Source organism: Neltuma alba, unplaced genomic scaffold (genome assembly GCF_004799145.2).
Source record: "Neltuma alba isolate B1F8T4 unplaced genomic scaffold, ASM479914v2 tig00004040_pilon, whole genome shotgun sequence".
Lineage (NCBI taxonomy): Eukaryota > Viridiplantae > Streptophyta > Magnoliopsida > Fabales > Fabaceae > Neltuma > Neltuma alba.
In genome coordinates, this window is record NW_021633538.1 from 15,598 (window position 1) to 36,141 (window position 20,544).

Below are 20,544 nucleotides of genomic sequence, written 5' to 3' on the forward strand. Positions count from 1 at the left end.
CGACTCTCTTCCATTTTCACTGAATCCTTTCTCTTTATATAGGACCCTACAAAGTACAGACCCAAACAAGTGTTTACGTTCGAAATTCCAAAATGGGTCGTCTCTGTTTCAGACCTGAGCTTGCTCTGTTTCTGGCGGTGGCCTCTCTGTTTTATCTGCAACAAGTTGTTGCGGTTAGGTTTCATAATGTGAGTGAATTGAGAGCAAGAAAACAAACAAGTGGCTGTAATATTTTCTTAGGAAATTGGGTCATTGACCCTTCTTATCCTCTCTATGGAGCTTCAAGCTGTCCCTTCATTGATGCTGAATTTAACTGTGCTAGAAGACCTGATAAGCAGTATCTCAGATACTCCTGGAAACCTGATTCTTGTTCCTTACCCAGGTAACTAAACTTCTTCTTCTTCTTCTTCTGAACAAAACACAGAGAGAGAGAGTTTTGGCTCTGTTCTGTGATGTGTGAGACTGATATGGATGAGATTACAGGTTCGATGGGAAGGATTTGTTGAACAGATGGAGAGGGAAGAAGGTAATGTTTGTGGGAGATTCACTGAGTTTGAATATGTGGGAATCGTTGGCGTGTATGATTCACGCGGCGGTGCCCAATTCGAAGACAGATTTTCTCAGGAAACAATCACTCTCCACTGCGATATTCCAGGTTTTGCTTTTTCTCTCTCTTACCTCGCTTTTCTTTCTTTCTTTCTTTCTTTTCCCCCCCTCTTTGTTTCTTCTTCTCCTCCTTCTCTGTCTTCAGTGAATGGGGCAAATAAATGTTCATTTATTACTTAAAAAAAAAAATCACATGGTATTATTTCCCGTCCTGATCGTAAGAGTTCAGTTTATAATCTAGAAACGAAATCTTTTAATTTGGACAAGAGGTAGTATTTTGTTTTTCTCTGAATATATATATTTACACATAAAAGAATAAAGAGCAACCTAATTCGTCTCCTTGTTTCTTTGTTTTTGACTTTTGTTCCATTCATAGGTGCTACTATCATTAGGTTTCTCAATTTAGTCTCTCATTTTTTGTTATTTTATGATCAAAATAATTATTTGTTTTTCATATTTTTACTATGGTTTGGTAGAAACTTACTTAGACTTCTTTTAGTCTTAAAATAAATGAGTAAACCGTCAAATTCTTCTATATTATTCTCCCTTCTAGTGTGTGTACATATATATATGAATAGTAAAAATTTAAAATATAGCTAATTTAATAAAAAACGGGTTTGAGTTGGATTTGGAGGGAAAAGCAAACATAGGAAGTTGTTGAAGAGAAAGTAAAGCATAAAGAATAATGGTAATGTTACTTTCCAATAGTTGATTTAGTAGAAAAAGATTCTTCTTGCTAGGCAATTAGTGGTTAATCTCGCATTAATTAAGAAGGAAAAGAAAGAAGTTGAAATGTAGATATGTAATATTCAAAATTAAAACCCTTTGGGCATACCAAAAAACACTTGTAATGTAACAGTCTCATCATATAAGGTAATATAGGATGATGAAATTGGACCAAAATGAATATTCCTCCGGTCCTTAATATAAAATCTATTTAATAAATTTGATTAGATTAAGAAAATTAGATAAGTTAGTTAATTATAAGAAATGTGACACGTCTTTCTTAGAATACCATAATCATCTTTCTTAATACCCCTTCTTCCTCTTCTATTTAATTATAGTTAAGGGGGTATCCATAAGAGTAATTGAAAGAAAATTGATAAATATAAAAAATAAGTCTTATATTTAAGATCAAAGCCAACTCAACAATTAGGTCCTGGACAGAAGGAGTATTTTATAAGCCATGAACATATGGCTTATATGTTTAGCTAAGGGCTTGATTTGTATTATTATTTATAGAGAAATCCAGAAAGGTGGGGTTTCATGAATGTGAAGTAGCATCATTGTTCATCAATGTCCACGTCTAAAAAAGCAAATATGATTGCTTCAAACTTACATCTTAACAATAACAACAACAAAAACAGGAAAAATTGAAAAAAGAAATTTCTCATCATTACTTTACAAATTTTGCACACAAAGTATTCGTACATTTTTCTAGACATAAGCATTCTCTAGAGATAAACATTCTCATACTGAAAATAATATTATTCAAGACACTATCAGTACTAAATATGAGCACTAGAATATTATTAGTGTTTTGATTTAGGTCTTCATACTAATAAAATTTCAACGTGAGGCTTTTCCTCAATCTTTTCATAATAATATCATCATTAATATTCCATATATTCATAGAAGTTTTAGGAAAATATTTCATTAGTCATAAACAATATAATTTATCTCAAGTTATATGTAAATATATGAAGTTTACTCTAAATTCTATTTTATACTACCTTGATCCTAACTATAAGATTTAGCAAATTAGATCTTATATTATGACCGGAGGTAGAATTTTTTTTAAAAATGATTTGAGCATGATAATGGTGGGATTTAAATAAATTAAGATAATTAAAAAAATAGATAAAAGAAGGCAAAGTGATTTGGTTGCCGTCAAAGAACAGGCTGTAAGCAGAAGATGCCAACCTGTGATTAATTACAGGCGGAAGCCTCTCTTCAATGATTACTTCCCACTTTTTTATTTAATCACTATCACCCCGTCAACTTGGTCCACTAACTTTTTTGTAATCCTTCTATTTTAATTTTAATTAAAACCTTATATGTCACTTCAAACCCCTAGAACACACAAGTTTAGGCCCCCCCCACATACCCTCAAAATGGATGAATTAATATTAATAATTAATAATGACATTTAAAGGTTGTGGTGAAACTCTTTTAGTAGTAATATTGTAGAAATTAAGGTTTCATATATGTTTTGTTAGTATAAATTTTATATAATTATTCATTGATATAATGATTAATGTTGGAGATAATAAAACTTCTACATGTTATAGAGCAGAGCGCTTTGATTATGATTATCATTCATTACATTCCTCATGAAATTAGAAAAAAAAGACAAATTTTTTATTTTGCTTTAGTTTGTAGCCCCAATGTTCTGGGGATTTAAGTCATATATTTTATTATTATATTTTAGTAAAAGATAATACTCCTTCCGTTTCTTATTATAAGAGACATTTGATGCTTATAGCATGTTCTTATATATAAGAGACACTTACAAGTTGTCTCTACTTTTTTTGTGTTGATTTACTATTTTACTCATATTTATTATCTCCAACTCACACTCTCTCTCCCTCTCACTTCTCTTTCTTTTAATAATTGAATTGTTCTCTCTCATGCTCTCTTTTCTTGTTAATGAGGGCATTTTTGAAAAAAAATTATACTTTTTACACATTAATTGTTCTTAACTAATTTTAACTGTTTTTTTTATCAACATACTTCGATTATTTGTCTTTTATAATAAGGAACGGAGGGAGTATAAAATAATAGGAACCAAGATTCCCGCCTGTTCAGACAAAGAATGCGGTTTTTGGTCCTATTATCTTGAAATTTGTGTTTGTGCTTTTAATATTGATGGAAGTTGTCTCCACTCTTATTTTTAAGCAGTATTAAAATTATTTAAATTTAATCTCAATAGTATAGACTTGTTTTTTATTTTACTATTCTGTTTTTCACATAATAAAAATATAAAATTGGACATATTCTTTTCAATGGGGACCTTCAAGGAGATGGAAAAAGCAAGTTAAAGTTTGGATGTTGAGATAAATCTTAAGAAGCCGAAGTACACATAGATCCTCCAGTTTAAGTAGGAATTGGGTCCCTTTAACAAATTGGGCAATAAATTTTTTTTTTTTAAAAGCACTGAGGCTATGGCAACAAACCTCAAAATTAAGTTAAATAAAAGGACAGCAAGTTCCCACATCCAATATTATAATTTCACCTTATTTTTAATCAGATTTTTATAATTTCAGGTGACTGAGAAAAAGAAAAAAAAAAGGACCTAAGTAAAGTCTAGATGATAAGGTTTTCATTTAATTAAAATATTAAGATCTAGATGATATTATAAGAAAGTAGAGATTAAAAATTTCATTTAATTAAAATATTAAGAAGATATTTCAATTGGGAATTTTAATTTAATGCAGCTATGAAGAATGTGAGGTACAGAAACTAAAATGGATTTGAGAATAAATCCAATGCACAAAATCATGATGAACAAGCATATTTAATTATATATGCTTCATTTATACCCAAAAGTGACATTGAGATTGGCAGAACATAAGCATGTCTGCATATTATTATTTTTACTTCTTCCCACGTGAACATTTCATTGAACTATAATCTTTGCTCTTTATTTTTTTTAATGAAAAATTTATATTTTATTTTTGGTGAGTTGTACAGTACAGCTCTCGTGACCCATAATTAAATGTTCATCGTTCAGTTGTCTTATGTCTGGTGCTTTTCTCTGCTTTTGAGTTAGCATTTATTTTAAGTGGGGACGATTGTGATTATGTGTGTGCAGGAGTACGGTGTAACGATACACCTGTATCGCACGCCTTATCTAGTGGACATAGTGAAAGAAAAAGTGGGGAGAGTTCTGACGCTGGATTCCATCGAGGCCGGTAACGCGTGGAAGGGCATGGATGTGTTGATCTTCAACTCTTGGCATTGGTGGGTCCACACTGGAAAATCCCAAGGGTATTCTCTCTTTCCTCCCTAATTTCCTTTCCCTTTTTTATTGTTGTTGTTGTTAAAAGTCTTAATTTGGCTGTCAATTTCACTAGTTTTGATAATTGTATTTAAAGTTTTTATTGTTATTATATATATTTTTTACATATAAAAATTAACCAAAAAATAGTTTTTTGAAGTTTGAACAACTTTCAATTAATTTTCAATAATAAAAGCTGGTGTGAAATTCTTTCAAATAATTTTCAATTTATTAAATTTTCTATTTCAAGAAAAACTTTAAACATAAAATTCATCACAACTAATTTTTACTAAACCGATTTTTGACAAAAGGAATTTTGTGAAATTAAAAACAAAACATACCAGCCTTGTGTTATGAGAATAGTGTTTAACATGAGCATACACAACATGAGCATATGGTGTACCAGTTCGAACATTATTTTTAATTCCTGTTCATTTATTAAAACAAGCTGCATTTAAATATGTTTTAGTTTTCCCAATCCATATTTAGTTTAAAAAAAATACAGCAAGACCCCAGTATATACAAGCAATAGTTAATGAGACTTGTGGGTGATTAATGGTGATTTACTGATCTTGGTGTCAATTTGTGAGAAATCTAAGAGCCGGGATTGATTGTATTGTATTGAACAGATGGGATTACATAAGAGATGGTCCAAAGCTGGTGAAGAACATGGATCGTTTTCAGGCATACTTAAGGGGATTGACCACATGGGCCAAATGGGTCGATCTTAATGTTGATCCCACCAAAACTAAAGTCTTCTTCCAAGGCATTTCTCCTACCCATTATCAGTAAGTTTATCCTCTTACCATTTCCCTATTTTAATCTTCCAATCATTAGGGGTCAACTAAGACAATTGTTCTTGCTAATTGTGATTTGAAAAAAAAATAGAGGGAAGGAGTGGAATGAACCAAAGAAGAGTTGTAGTGGACAACTAGAGCCATTAGCAGGGTCATCATATCCAGCAGGTCTGCCGCCAGCAGCTACAATAGTGAATAGTGTGTTGAAGAACATGAGGACTCCTGTTTCTCTTCTTGACATCACTCTTCTCTCCCAGCTCCGGAAGGATGCTCATCCTTCCGTCTACGGCACCGACCACTCCGGCAATGATTGTAGCCACTGGTGCTTGCCGGGCCTTCCCGACACATGGAACCAACTCCTCTACGCTGCCCTCACTATGTGAACTACCGATCACGTACCAATGCCTTCGGAGAAAGATAGAGAAGGATACAAGATAGGTCTTATTATTTTCTTCCTTATTCTCTCTTCATGGATCATCCTTATTCCATTATGAGAGGGAAATTAGGTCTCCCATCACCTTGACAAAATTTTAAGCAAAGCTTTCACTATATGAATTTACTGTCAAATTGTTTTAATGAAATTGTAACATGTGGATGTTGGGGGGTAATGCAATGGGGATTCCTTACAAGGAAAAAAAGAAAAATCTCTCCACGTGTTACAATTTAGTTGAAGAACTTGTTGGTACAAGATATACTTGAAAATTAGATTGAACTTATTCTTAAGTTTTTTCTTTTCTCTCATTGATTGGAGGGTGGATATACTAGAAATGGGTGAATTGATTTGATATGTTGTAAAATTGTAGGCTAATGGTCAATTAGTCACAGAATGATGTTGAACTGTACTGTCCATTGTTGCGCAATTCATGTACAATAATTTACATTAATACTACTAGTAGTGTGTTATTGGGAAGCTATGTGTGGCCAAGGTTGAAGAATATGAGCTCAGCTTGGCCAGCCCTTTCGATGCCCCTTATTTCTCTTTTTATTTATTTTTTTAAATAAATTTCTTGAAACAAATACCTTTCATGTCACAATGCTACTCATTTGTCAGGAATTTTTGGCTGATTATATTATTCTCTTGAGACTTATAATAATGTTTTCATTTTTTTAAAGTTAGAGAGATAGATATATACTTGTGATCATGGCCGAACTTTAGATTTTAAAAGTAAGCCTCTCTAGACTTTCATTCTCTTTTTCGGATTATTTTTGGAAAATAATGAAAAAAAATAATAATAAGAAAAATAGAAGAAAGCACGCGTGATCGAAAAAGAGATCCATATTGGACATAGTGATTAAAGGCTTGTTGGACCACTTTTTCTGGGATGGTTCATGACAGAAATGAAAGAGACTTACCATCGCACTCGTTCTTTCTTGTTTGTTAGCTAATCGGCTCTGTTGTGAAACTGGCGCTCCATAATATATGAAGTATTTTTTTTTTTTTAATTGAGCCAGATTATCCACCATCAGTAACAATAACTAATCCCCTCACACAGTGAATTTTTTAGGAATTTTAGTGCTCGCAGTGAATATATAAAGTGAATTTGCATCTAATTTGCAGGATTATCAATTTTAAGATAATCAAGCAGCCCAATATGTGAGCTTTGTGGGCTGAAGTTGTGCTTCTAATATGGGTTTGGGTTTTATTGCGTCACGAACTTTTTTGGAAGCCATTTGTTTCTTTAAAAATATAGGAAAAATTGCAAAAACAGATTTCAAAAATTGAAAAATTACATACAAAGACCTGTTCAGTGTTCCCAAAAATTTTTGTTATCTGCTTATCAATTTTTATCATATAATGGGTCTCTATTTGCAACTTTTCTATTTTTAAGGTCTTTTTATTGTGATTTTCCCAAAAATATATGTTGGCAAAAAAAGAAAACCTTTAAAAATATACGACTTGTCTTTTAAAACGAAATTCCCCACCATCAATGATCAACATATGTCTGCCACTTGTTTTTTTTAAAAAAATGTTTGTATGATTCTAAAATTGAAAATATTTCATGAAAAATGATAGGACGTGAAGCATCACAATACAAGAGAAATTTTGTAAGTATGATATGATCATGTAACAATATAAGCAGATAAAAATAAGTCGAAATGAATACATATTATTGAATCTCACTACGTATAGTTAAAAATCACTTGCTTTGATAACATAGGGTGCTTAGTATCATAAACTATCAAGAGGTGTGACAAACTCAATTATTTTTATATATTTTGATATCTTTTATATGGGTTTTGTCAACTTAATTAGTCTTTTTGGCCTCAATTGATTGTTAATGGATTTAATATATTTTATTTTGAATTATTTTTTATAGGGGCAAAATTGTCATATTTTGGTTTAATTGTGACTAATTGATTTTTGAGGACAATTAATGCTACTTTATCATTGAATTTTGCTTGCAGATTCTTGGAAGATTCAAAAATAAAAAAGAAAAAAAGAAAAGAAAAAATAATAATAATAAGGTGGGGGCAAAACGTTGCATTTTGCCCCAACCTAATATTCATCTTCTTCATCCGGGGAGAAAGCGAGCGAGCTTGGAGGCGGAAGACACGAGCTGAAAACAGAGCAAGGCGCGGGAGACCGAAGCACGAACACGCCGAGCGAGCTTGAGAGCGAGCCGACCCGGAAGCTGAACACGAGCTAGGACGAAACAGAGGAGAGACGCTGGACGAGCACAGATGGCGCAGGGTCTCTAGGAAAAACAAGCTGGGCGTGCGACGGAGACAAACACAGCAACACAAGGACCAGCGTGGACGAGAGGAAGAGAGGCAGAGAGGCAAAGGTCGACGACGTCATCTTCTCCTTCTTCACTACTGCATCAACGTCTTCTTCACTGAATCAGAGGAGACCAGCGACGGCGATCATCTTCTCCTTGCCGCCCAGCTCGCGTTCCGTCCTTCTTCCCATGGAACCTTGTAACAGAACATTAATCACAGTATTTCTCATGGCTGTCCGTGGCTAATTTCATAATCTTCCACTTCAACAACAATGGCAGGAGCGGGGATCATCAAATGGGAGTTTTAGTTGCTTTAATCTCTTACTCAATAATTGTTTAACAATTTCTAGGTCTTAGGATAGGTTTTCTGATTGTTGGGATAATTGTATTGCTTGATCTGATTATATTTGGAGATTATTGTGACTGAATTATTGTTTAGCATTTGACATTGGGCTGTTTATAACTTTAATTTCAATTATAGTGTTGTGGTTATGACATTTGTATTGATTTTGGAGTTAATATATTGTGATTTTCTAAGGTGGCTTGGAATTTTGGATCATATTGTCTCTTGTTAGCTTTAATTCTGTTATTTTGGATTTAAGAATTCTAATTAAGCATTGGTTTTTAGCATCCTTAATCCCATTTTATTATTCTGATTGCAGTTAGTAAGTTGGGATTTTAGGAAAATATTTTGTGGCAACTCGAGGTGGCTCGGTTGTTGGATTAAAAGCTTAATTATAATTCTTAATTCATTGTTTTTAACTCCCACATCTTTTAGAGTGATGATTGCCTGCGTTGTTGAATTGGAGGATTGATTATTATCAGTGTTATTGTGTGTCTCATTTTCATTTCTTTAACCTTCATTCATTTTAATCACTTTTATAGCAAAAAAAAAGTATTTTAATTTCAATTTGATTCGTAGTATTTAATTAACAGTTTTTCAAATAAAAAATCTCTTTTTATAGTTTACTTGCATTTATTTACTAGGATTTAATTTCGTTTTTGGCTCTTCAAAGTGAATACGACCCGAATTGTGCACTATATTGCATTAATTCGGTTAATTTTGGAGTAACCCCAAAGCGACAATTAAGGGCAGTTAACTTCAAGTGGCGCCGTTGCCGGGAGCCAAGAAATTGGTTCCCTAGTAATTAAGTGTCAAGTAGCCTTGATTGGGGTTCATTTGTTGAGCCTTTTTAGTTTTTTTTTGTTAGTTTTTGCATTTTCTTTAGTAGTTTGCATTTGTTTCTTTTGATTTTTCATAGCATTTCTTTCCTTTGCATAGAAAATTTCTCAAAAACACAACTAAATATCTTGATTTTTCATTCATTGCATTTTTCATTCTCATACACATACACTTGCATTGCATTGCATTCATCTGTTTTCTTTTGCTTAATTGCTTCTGGTTGATTGATTGTTTATGCCAAGAAAGGGTAGGTCTAAAACCCTAGTTCCTTCCAATCTTGAGCTTCAAAGTTCTTTAAGGGAAGTTAGACAAGACCAAAGGGTAGAAAGGGCTAGTGAGGTTGAACTAGACAATTTAACTGATCTAGATTTGGTGGTTGACTTAGGTGACATAATGGAAACAGTTAATAATCCTAATGGTAACAACAATGGTGGTAATAACAGAGGGGGCAATGGACATAATGGGGAGCATGATAGAGTAGGAGAGAATAATGGAGATAACCCTAGAAGAAGAACCATTAGGGAAGCCACTACTTCTGATGCAAATTATGATCCTTTTAATGTTGCATGCCCTAATGTTGATGTTAATTTTGAGATTAAAGGTCCACTGCTTAATTATTTGCCTAAATTTATGGTTTGACAGGTGAGGACCCGTACAATCATCTGAAATCTCTCTCTATGGTATGTGCTAGCATGAAGCCGGTTGGGGCTAATCTGGATGAGGTTCTTTGGAAGGTATTCCACTTGTCTCTGGAGGGCAAAGCGCGAGAATGGTACATGAGCTTGCCTAGCATATGGCAGATGCCTACCATAACTGGAACAACCTCAGAAAAGCATTCTTGGAGAAGTATTTCCCTGCTTCCCGGACTTCTACATTGAGAAAAGAGATCTACTCTGCAAAGCAAGATTATGATGAGTCACTTTATGACTACTGGAACCGTTTTCAGGACTTGCTTTCTAGATGTCCACACCATCAGATTCCAGATGAGCAGTTAGTCCAATACTTTTATGATGGACTTAAGACCCAAGATAAGGGGATGTTGGATGCTGCTTCTGGGGTTCTCTCATTGATTTAACTGCTGAGGAGGCATGGGAACTTATCAAGAAAATGGCATTGAACCATCAACAGTATAGCATCAGGGAGTCTAAAAATATCAATGCAGTGCATGCTAATCCTTCTTCAGTCCACATTCCTCAATTGGACACATTCACTTCTCAAATTGCTGCTTTGACTACACAGTTGAATAAGCTTGCATCTCACACTCCCCCTACTGACACTCGGAATCCTAATTCCATGGAGATGACTGCACCTAGTTGTGAGCATTGTAACTCTGTTATGCACATCTCTGCTGCTTGCCCTCATAGATATGAGGAAGTTTCTGCCATGTATCAAGGAAGGGCCAATCAATCCAAGCAATGGAACCCATACTCAAACACATATAATGAAGGATGGAAAGCTCATCCAAATTTTCGATGGGGAGGAGGTGACAATAGGCAGGTTCAAGAGGGGTTTCAAGGGAATATGGTTCCTCAAGGGCAATCTTACTATGGAGGGTTACAAGGAGAATCTTCTAGAGCCATGTCTACCCCACAGCAATCACAGTCTAAGGATGATGAGCGGTTCTCTCGAATACTCAAGGGCATTGAGGCAATGACTGAGCACATATCTAAGTCTGAAGCTAAATCTGAAGCTAGATTTGCAGCCCTAGAGAATAGGATGGAGCAATGGGAAACTAGAACCTCTAATTTGACTTCTTATGTCACTAAGTTGTCAAATGGTGTGAGTGAACAGCAAGCTAAGGCTAGTGGTTCAATGCCTTCCAACACGGTGATAAATCCTAAATCTTTGAATGCAATTACATTGAGAAGCGGTAAGGAAATTGGTGCTAAGACAGTGCAATTCAAAGATGATGAAGAGGGTGAAGAACCGGTTGATGAAGAGATAGAAGTTGAGTCTCCTCCTTCTAAAACCACTCAAGACATTCCCAAGGCTACTCAAGAGACCTCCATTCAATCCAAAGAGCCAATAGAGAAAGGATCATCTTCCAAAGGTGATGAGGTAAACATTTCTGACTTGCCTTTTCCTCATTCATATCTCATGAGTAAGAAAGTTGTTGAAAAGAAAGATAATGATGAGCTTTTTGAAATGTTTAGCAAACTTGAGGTTAATGTGCCATTACTTGATTTGATTAAGAAGATGCCTAAGTGTGCTAAGTTTCTGAAAGATCTATGTACAAACAAGAGGAAGTATAGGCATAGTGAGAGAATCCAACTGGGGTCTAGTGTTAGTGCTATTTTCAAACCACAGCTACCTATTAAGTGTAAAGACCCGGGTTCCTACACTATTCCCTGTACCATAGGCAAAACAAACATTTCACATGCCTTACTAGACTTAGGTGCAGCCATAAATGTTATGCCTACCTCTATCTATGAGAGTTTGGGTATTCATGCCTTGAAAGACACCAGTGTTGTGCTAGGTCTAGCTGATAGGACTGTGAGACATCCTAAGGGCTTTCTTGAGGACGTTCTTGTGCAAGTGAAGGGTCTTGTGTTCCCAGCTGACTTTTATGTGCTAGATATGACTGATGAGATTAAAGCCGATAGCACTTTGATTCTAGGAAGACCTTTTCTTAGAACAGCCCAAACCATAATTAATGTGAAAGACGGGTCATTACCATGGGCTTTGGGGACCAACAGATTACCTTCAACATTTCTGATGCTATGAGTCAAGGTTATGCAGATTGCTCTTACTTGGGTGTTAATTTGATTGATTGTGCTGTTAATGATGTTGATGATTTGCATGAATCTGAGATGCATGAACATGACTGGTATGGTGAGATTGTTGAGCATGATGATGCATTTACTTGTTTATCTACCCCTCATTCTTCTTCTTTTTGCTCATGTTATGGTGACGTGGTGTGTGTTAACTGTTTAGAAGTTGATCACCTCCTTTCCATCTCTCATGATTTTGATGCATCATCTTGTCTTAACTGTGATTCTGCCTTGAACATTACACTTGATGATAGCCTTGAGAAAGGCGAGTTTGTTGATTCTGCAGGTACTGATGATAAAGGAGCTGTTACACAAGCTACACCGGTAGCTTCTCCTTTGAGTGGTGCTGGAACATTAGAAGAGGCTAGCAACAAGCTTGCTACTGACTTAGTCACTTCTAATCCCACTCTTTCTTGTGATTTACTTGATGTTTCTGTTGATAAATTGATACCGATCCTCTTTTTTTGTAGGTCATCCAAGAATGGCACTGAGTTGGGAAGTGGAGGACATACACATCATGATGAGCTTATATCTCCTTCCCTAAGCCATATGGACATGCCACTTGCATTGAATGCACTTGACATAAAAGAATTAGTTCCTTCTGTTGTGCAACCTCCTGATTTAGAACTGAAACCCCTCCCCCTAATTTGAAATATGTCTTTCTTGCTGCTGATTCTAAATTGCCTGTTATTATTTCCAGTTCTTTGAGTAGTTCTGAAGAAGAAAGATTGATTTCTGTGTTGAAGAGTCATAAAGGGGCTATAGGATGGTCTTTAGGGGATATTCCAGGGATTAATCCCTCAGTTTGCACACACAGGATCCTTTTGAATGAAGGGTCCAAGCCAGTTAGGCAACCACAGAGGAGATTGAATCCTCTCATTTGGATGTGGTTAAGAAGGAAGTCTCAAAGTTGTTGAGTGCTGGGATCATCTATCCCATATCAGACAGTGAGTGGGTAAGTCCGGTACAAGTAGTACCAAAGAAGAGCAGTATCACAGTAGTGAGAAATGAAAATGATGAACTGATTCCAACTAGGGTTCAAAATGCTTGGAGAGTGTGTATAGACTATAGGAAGTTGAATGATGCTACGAGAAAGGACCACTTTCCATTACCTTTTATAGATCAGATGTTGGAAAGAATTTCAGGAAAGTCTCACTATTGTTTTCTTGACGGTTTTTCTGGCTATTTTCAGGTGCCTATCGCTCCTGAAGATCAGGACAAGACTACCTTCACATGCCCTTTTGGTACCTTTGCTTATCGAAGGATGCCATTTGGGTTGTGTAACGCTCCAGGCACCTTTCAAAGGTGCATGATGGCGATATTTAGTGATCTTCTAGAGCAAAACATGGAAGTTTTTATGGATGACTTCACTGTTTATGGTGAGAGTTTTGATGAGTGCTTGAATAGCCTAGAGCAGGCTCTTGAGAGGTGTATTGATAAGAAATTGGTTTTAAACTTTGAAAAGTGTCATTTCATGGTTGATAGAGGGATAGTCTTAGGTCACCTCATCTCTCAAAAGGGGATTGAGGTTGATAGGGCCAAAATTGAAGTTATTTCATCCCTTCCTTATCCTACTTGTTTAAAGGATTTGAGGTCTTTCTTAGGGCATGCAGGTTTCTATCGGCGCTTTATTAAGGATTTTAGTAAAGTTGCTCTGCCTCTTTCTACCTTATTGAAAAAGGATACTGAATTTAAATTTGATGATAAGTGTAGACATGCTTTTGACACTTTGAAATCTATGCTTGTTTCACCTCCTATTCTCACTGCACCTAACTGGAATTTACATTTTGAGTTGTCTTGTGATGCTTCTAACTTTGCAGTAGGTGCCATGCTTGGACAGAAGAGGAGAAACAGTCTAGAGTCATCGCATATGCCTCCAAGACGCTTGATTCCGCTCAAGTGAATTATACCACTACGGAGAAGGAACTATTTGCTATTATTTTTGCTTTGGATAAGTTTAGACAGTATCTTATAAACTCTCGAGTGGTTGTCTTACAGATCATGCAGCGGTTCGATACCTATTTAAGAAGCCTCAGTCTAAACCTAGACTGCTGAGATGGGCTTTGCTGCTACAGGAGTTTGATATCGAGATTAGAGATCGAGCTGGAGCGGAGAATCATGTAGCTGACCACCTTAGTCGGTTACCTGAAGGCACACAGGGAGTTGACTCTTCTGATCTTGTTATTGACTCATTTCCTGATTCTGCACTTTTTGCCTTGGCTGTTCATGAGCCTTGGTACTCTAATATAGTTAATTATCTTGTCACTGACCTTATACCTCCTTCTATGTCTAAATTTAGATTGATAAGCTGAAGAGGGAGGCAAGATACTATATCTGGGATGCTCCAATCCTGTGGAAGCAATGCAGTGACCAGATCATCAGACGCTGTGTTCCAAATAATGAGATCCACTCTATCCTTACCTTTGCACATTCTTTATCTTGTGGGGGGGCATTTTAGTGCTAATAGGACTGCTAGGAGGGTTTTAGAGTGTGGTTTTTATTGGCCTTCTCTATTTAAGGATGCTTATTCTTTCTGCAAGTCTTGTGATAAGTGTCAGAGGTTTGGGAGTTTGGGTAGGAAGCATGAGATGCCTCTAAGACCTATGCATTTTTGTGAAATCTTTGATGTGTGGGGCATGGATTTTATGGGTCCCTTCCCTTCGTCTTTTGGTTTTCATACATATTACTTGCAGTAGATTATGTGTCTCGATGGGTAGAGGCAGTGCCAACTAGGAAAGATGATGCTTCTACTGTTGCCAAGTTTTACGTTCTCATATCTTTTGCAGGTATGGCATTCCAAGAGCAATCATCAGTGACCAAGGAACACACTTCTGCAACAGGACCATCAAGTCTCTATTGGCTAAACATGGAGTCAATCACAAGCTGGCCACTCCTTATCACCCTCAGACGAATGGGTTAGCTGAAGTCTCTAACCGGGAAGTGAAACGAATACTTGAGAAGATCGTGAAACCATCCCGTAAGGACTGGAGTGAAAGGCTTGAGGAAGCTCTTTGGGCTTACAGGACTGCCTACAAGACCCCTATAGGCATGTCCCCCTTCCGGTTGCTCTATGGCAAGGCTTGCCATCTACCTATGGAGATCGAGCACAAATCTTATTGGGCAATCAAGGCATGTGATGCAGATCTCGAATCTTCACTAGTCAATCGGAAGATGCAACTCCAAGAACTTGAAGAAATGAGACTTGAATCCTATGACAATGCCAGAATCTACAAAGACAAGCTGAAAATGATTCATGACAAACAGATTCTGAGGAAGCAGTTTTATGAAGGTGACAAGGTTCTAAAGTTTAAAGCCCGGTTGAAGCTGATGCCCGGGAAGTTTGTCACCAAGTGGGAAGGTCCGTTTAGAGTTACTAAAGTATATCCCTTTGGCACGGTAGAGCTCGTAGATGAGGAGACCGGTATAACTTCACAAGTCAACGGCCATCTGCTGAAGCACTACCATGAGGATCAAAGACCCCTGATCACCCGGTTGTTCCCTTCCACCCTACTCTTTTACTTTCTGTTGTATTGCTGGTGATATCTGTTTGCTGAGATAGTTAGGAGTAAGTGTGGGGGAGGGAACTTTTCCAGTAGTTGTAGTTGTAGCTGTTTATTTTGTTTAGTAGTTGTTGTCTTGTTTCCTCTTGATTCTGCCATCTCTTCTGATCACTTGGTTATACTTGTCTATTTTCATTTCACATTATCTTATCCTACCTCTCCCTCTCTCTTCCTTGTGATAGTGATGTGTTGTGCTTTGATTTCAAATCAGACTTCACAACTTCCACTTCACTCGAGAGTTAGGTTAAGATAATGTTATTTTTCTAGAGTTTAGGTTAGATAATGTTGTTTTTCTTACATTGAGGACAATGTATTGATCAAGTGTGGGGGAGGGATTGTTGTTGAGTTTAGCTGTTTTGGAAAAAAAAAAATTTTGCCTTTGGATTTGCTCCTGTTTCCTAAGTATTGCTGCTATAATTGCTCTCTTCTTTGCCTTATTGGTTGATTTCTGAATTGCATCGCATGATTTGAGAGTGATTCTTGCTTGGGAATTTTGCTGCTAGTTTCTATGTCCTCCTGTTTTCATTCGCCTCAGTGTTTTGCACTGCTGTATGGGCGAGTTGCTGTTTTCTCTGTTGCTGACTTGACTTTTGTAATCCTTGGGCATCTCTTTTAAAATCCTTTTGCACAATGCTTGTGAATATTGCACGGCTGAGTTTGATTGCATTTGATTGAGTGATTTCTGTTCTTAGTTGATTAGCATAGTAGAATACCTTTGGTGCAGTGTTATTAACTTGTTTCATAGCTTGATCCTTAAGAGAAAACATCTTGGAGAAAGCCTTGATGGAAGGATTTTTGAGCCATATATTTCTCATCTTGTGTGATTTTCACCTAGTTTTGGTTAACCTCTAGAACTTGTTTAGATTCTTTTTCAAAGCTGCATTAATACCTAGGTTTGTGAAGATGATAGGGGCATTCATTTCTAAACCTTTACCCAAACACAAACCACTTCATTTAACCTTTGTTCACCCCTTTGAGCCTTCACTTTCATTCCATTCATTTTTTTTAGCAAGTGTTTTGCATGAGTTACATTTGGTTTTCATTTTGAAAAGTACATCATTAATGTCTATATCTTTGCCTTCTTGGGTTTGGATGCCAAAAAAAAAAGAAAGAAAAGAAAAAGGAAGAAAGAGAAGAAAATGTTTAGAAAAGCCAAAGAAAGAAAGTTATAAAAAAAAAAGAAAATAAGTTGCAATAAAAGAATAAATTTGAAATAAGGCATTCCATGGTGGTTTGAAGAGCAAGGATTTTTGTCTCAAAAGGTTAAAATCTGCACATTGGTGTTGTTTCATGATTGTACTTTAGCTCACTTTGAGTTGATACTTTATTACTCATGCATTTCACTTGTTAGTCCATTTCATTCATTTGGCCTTGCTTTTCGACATTACAACCCTTCAAGTCCCCTTGATCATGAATCTAAGGTATGCTAGTGGTGGAGATATTAGAATCTCTACAAGCTTATGGTAGGTGCTAATCTAGGTGGATTGAGTGAAATTTTTCCCATTTGAGAGATGAGTGAAACACTTGTACCCTATGTGAGCTCTATTATGTTTCTCTTCTTTTATCTTGCTATGTTTCTTGTGTTAATTTCTTTGCACTGAAGTATTCTATGATTGTTGATTGATTAGGAATAAAGGTTGCTTGAGTTAATTGCACATTCATGCTTAGTCGATTTTATGTTTGCTTGCATTGAGTCTCTCTATTGGATTCTTCTTTAATGATGTTTTGCCCAGGAGTGCAAAAGGCTAAGTGTGGGGGAGTTGACAAACTCAATTATTTTTATATATTTTGATATCTTTTATATGGGTTTTGTCAACTTAATTAGTCTTTTTGCCTTAATTGATTGTTAATGGATTTAATATGTTTTATTTGAATTATTATTTTATAGGGGCAAAATTGTCATATTTTGGTTTAATTGTGACTAATTGATTTTTGAGGACAATTAATGCTACCTTATCCTTGAATTTTGCTTACAGGTTCTTGGAAGATTCAAAAATAAAAAATAAAAAAAGAAAAAAAGGAAAAAAAATTAAATTAAAAAAAAAAAAAATAATAATAAGGTGGGGGCAAAATGTTGCATTTTGCCCCAACCTAATATTCATCTTCTTCATCCGGGGAGAAAGCGAGCGAGCTTGGAGGCGGAAGACACGAGCTGAAAACAGAGCAAGGCGCGGGAGACTGAAGCACGAACACGCCGAGCGAGCTTGAGAGCGAGCCGACCCGGAAGCTGAACACGAGCTGGGACGAAATAGAGGAGAGACGCTGGACGAGCACAGACGGCGCGGGGTCTCTAGGAAGAACAGAGTTGGGGCATGCGACGGAGACAAACACAGCAACACAAGGACCAGCGTGGACGAGAGGAAGAGAGGCAGAGAGGCAGAGGTCGACGACGTCATCTTCTCCTTCTTCACTACTGCATCAACGTCTTCTTCACTGAATCAGAGGAGACCAGCGACGGCGATCATCTTCTCCTTGCCGCCCAGCTCGCGTTCCGTCCTTCTTCCCATGGAACCTTGTAACAGAACATTAATCACAGTATTTCTCATGGCTGTCCGTGGCTAATTTCATAATCTTCCACCTTCAACAACAATGGCAGGAGCGGGGATCATCAAGGGGAGTTTTAGTTGCTTTAATCTCTACTCAATAATTGTTTAACAATTTCTAGGTCTTAGGATAGGTTTTCTGATTGTTGGGATAATTGTATTGCTTAATCTGATTATATTTGGAGATTATTGTGACTGAATTATTATTTAGCATTTGACATTGGGCTGTTTATAACTTTAATTTCAATTATAGTGTTGTGGTTATGACATTTGTATTGATTTTGGAGTTAATATATTGTGATTTTCTAAGGTGGCTTGGAATTTTGGAGCATATTGTCTTTTGTTAGCTTTAATTCTGTTATTTTGGATTTAAGAATTCTAATTAAGCATTGGTTTTTAGCATCCTTAATCCCATTTTATTATTCTGGTTGCAATTAGTAAGTTGGGATTTTAGGAAAATATTTTGTGACAACTCGAGGTGGCTCGGTTGTTGGATTAAAAGCTTAATTATAATTCTTAATTCATTGTTTTTAACTCCCACATCTTTTAGAGTGATGATTGCCTGCGTTGTTGAATTAGAGGATTGATTATTATCAGTGTTACTTGTGTGTCTCATTTTCATTTCTTTAACCTTCATTCATTTTAATCACTTTTATAGCAAAAAAAAAAGTATTTTAATTTCAATTTGATTCGTAGTATTTAATTAACAGTTTTTCAAAATCAAAAAATCTCTTTTTTTATAGTTTACTTGCATTTATTTACTAGGATTTAATTTCATTTTCGGCTCCTCAAAGTAAATACGACCCGAATTGTGCACTATATTGCATTAATGCGGTTAATTTTTGGAGTAATCCCAAAGCGACAAATTAAGGGCAGTTAACTTCAAGGTGCACTTTTGCTTTTGAAATATTAAAAAGGGAGCAATATTGCCCCTTCCTAAATAATATTTTGACTGTTAATTAATTGATGAAAAAAATTATGGACAAAGCCCTAATAAATTACAAATAAGTACTCTAGAAAAATTAACACTATCTCTAGTATTTAATATAAGACCTAATTGACTACTTTGAGGAGATTAAGGAAGTTAGGTTTGTTATTTACAGTAAATAGATGTTGCTTTTCCTTAAATACCATTATTAATCATGTGTTTGATAGTAATTCCTTAACATATGCAATTATTAGAAGAATTACTTGAGGACAAAATTGATAAATGATAGAGACAAAATGTATTGGGATCTTATATTTAAGACTAAATTAAGAGTCAAACTAGCTCTCATATTAAGAAGCGAAGGTAGTATCAATTAAGTCTCAAAAATTAAAAATGTAGGGACTAATAATGTTATTTCTTATAGCGTAATATCGTTGATAATCACCCAACAACTTTTAGCATTTATCTATAATTTTTAAGACTTAATTGGCATTCACTTTGTTATACGATACTTATGTGTAATTTTGGAGTCTGTTCTCCTGGTCAGCTAACACTCAAAACAATGGATGTTTAACCGGGTATAACATAGCACCCTTTCTAATATTTTATGTAAGATATTCCACTATTTGATAATTTAGGATTCCCATTGTTCTTGAGAGAATATTGAGAGAAAAAACACCATGTAACCCTTAGTTAAATAAATAACAGAATAAGACCCTAACCTAGACTTAGTCAAATTGACCATATACTCAGGGAATTTTATTATTCAAATATGGTAATTGAAATATCTAAAAGATTCTAATATAATTCAGATATTATTCAAAATAAAATAAAATAAAATACTAAAACACATAAACGGGGAAGGCATTTGTTCAAGATCAGGGAAAATTAAATTCAAATTATTCTCATTGAAAAAGAAAAAATTAAGATGCATAAAACGATAGACAAAAGTTTGGTGAGTAGTCCTAGTCAGTCTTACGCGTCAACGCTCAACGTGCTACTCATCGTTTGTTAAACAAAGCAATTAGATCCTTTTTTATGGATGTCCATGTCCCCTAGGCCAGCCAAATGGCCTTGAAAAGGGGGGGAAAAAAAGAAAAAGAAAAGAAAGAGCGTATTTGAAACATTTATGAATAAGAATATTCTGTAATTCAAATTGTATCTAACCAATACATGAGTTTGATGTGGATAACTTCTAACGATTCTTTTGTCGACTGGCATTTTGGCTCGTATAGTTTTAAAAGTGATGGATTCGATCGTTATTGTGTTAGAGATATATATAGTAATAGAGTTTTTAATGTACAAATTAAAGACGTGTATAGCAATGGTACAAAAAGATATTTTCAAAATACTAAAGTATTATTATTGTAATAAGTTGTCTGTTTCCGTTAACATGCATCATGTTAAAAGATTCCCCGAAATATCAATTCTTGAAA

At 35.5% G+C, this 20,544-nt stretch overlaps 1 protein-coding gene across 1 annotated transcript; it reads left to right on the top strand.

The window, feature by feature from the left end:
* The first annotated feature begins 1 nt into the window (after nt 1).
* On the top strand, nt 2-6,240 carry LOC114743515 (protein trichome birefringence-like 38). The gene is made up of 5 exons (XM_028931722.1): nt 2-382; nt 484-655; nt 4,421-4,596; nt 5,236-5,394; nt 5,495-6,240. Exons 1-5 carry the CDS (start codon nt 93-95, stop codon nt 5,784-5,786), a joined length of 1,089 nt encoding a protein of 362 aa, XP_028787555.1. The 5' UTR covers nt 2-92; the 3' UTR covers nt 5,787-6,240.
* Nucleotides 6,241-20,544: the final 14,304 nt, after the last annotated feature.

Excerpts from the sequence above, each read along its gene's own strand:
- LOC114743515 (XM_028931722.1), top strand. The coding sequence starts at position 93 with ATGGGTCGTCTCTGTTTCAGACCTGAGCTTGCTCTGTTTCTGGCGGTG. Across the intron at positions 656-4,420 it reads TCTCCACTGCGATATTCCAG|GAGTACGGTGTAACGATACA; the intron begins GTTTTGCTTTTT and ends ATGTGTGTGCAG. Across the intron at positions 4,597-5,235 it reads CACACTGGAAAATCCCAAGG|ATGGGATTACATAAGAGATG; the intron begins GTATTCTCTCTT and ends TGTATTGAACAG.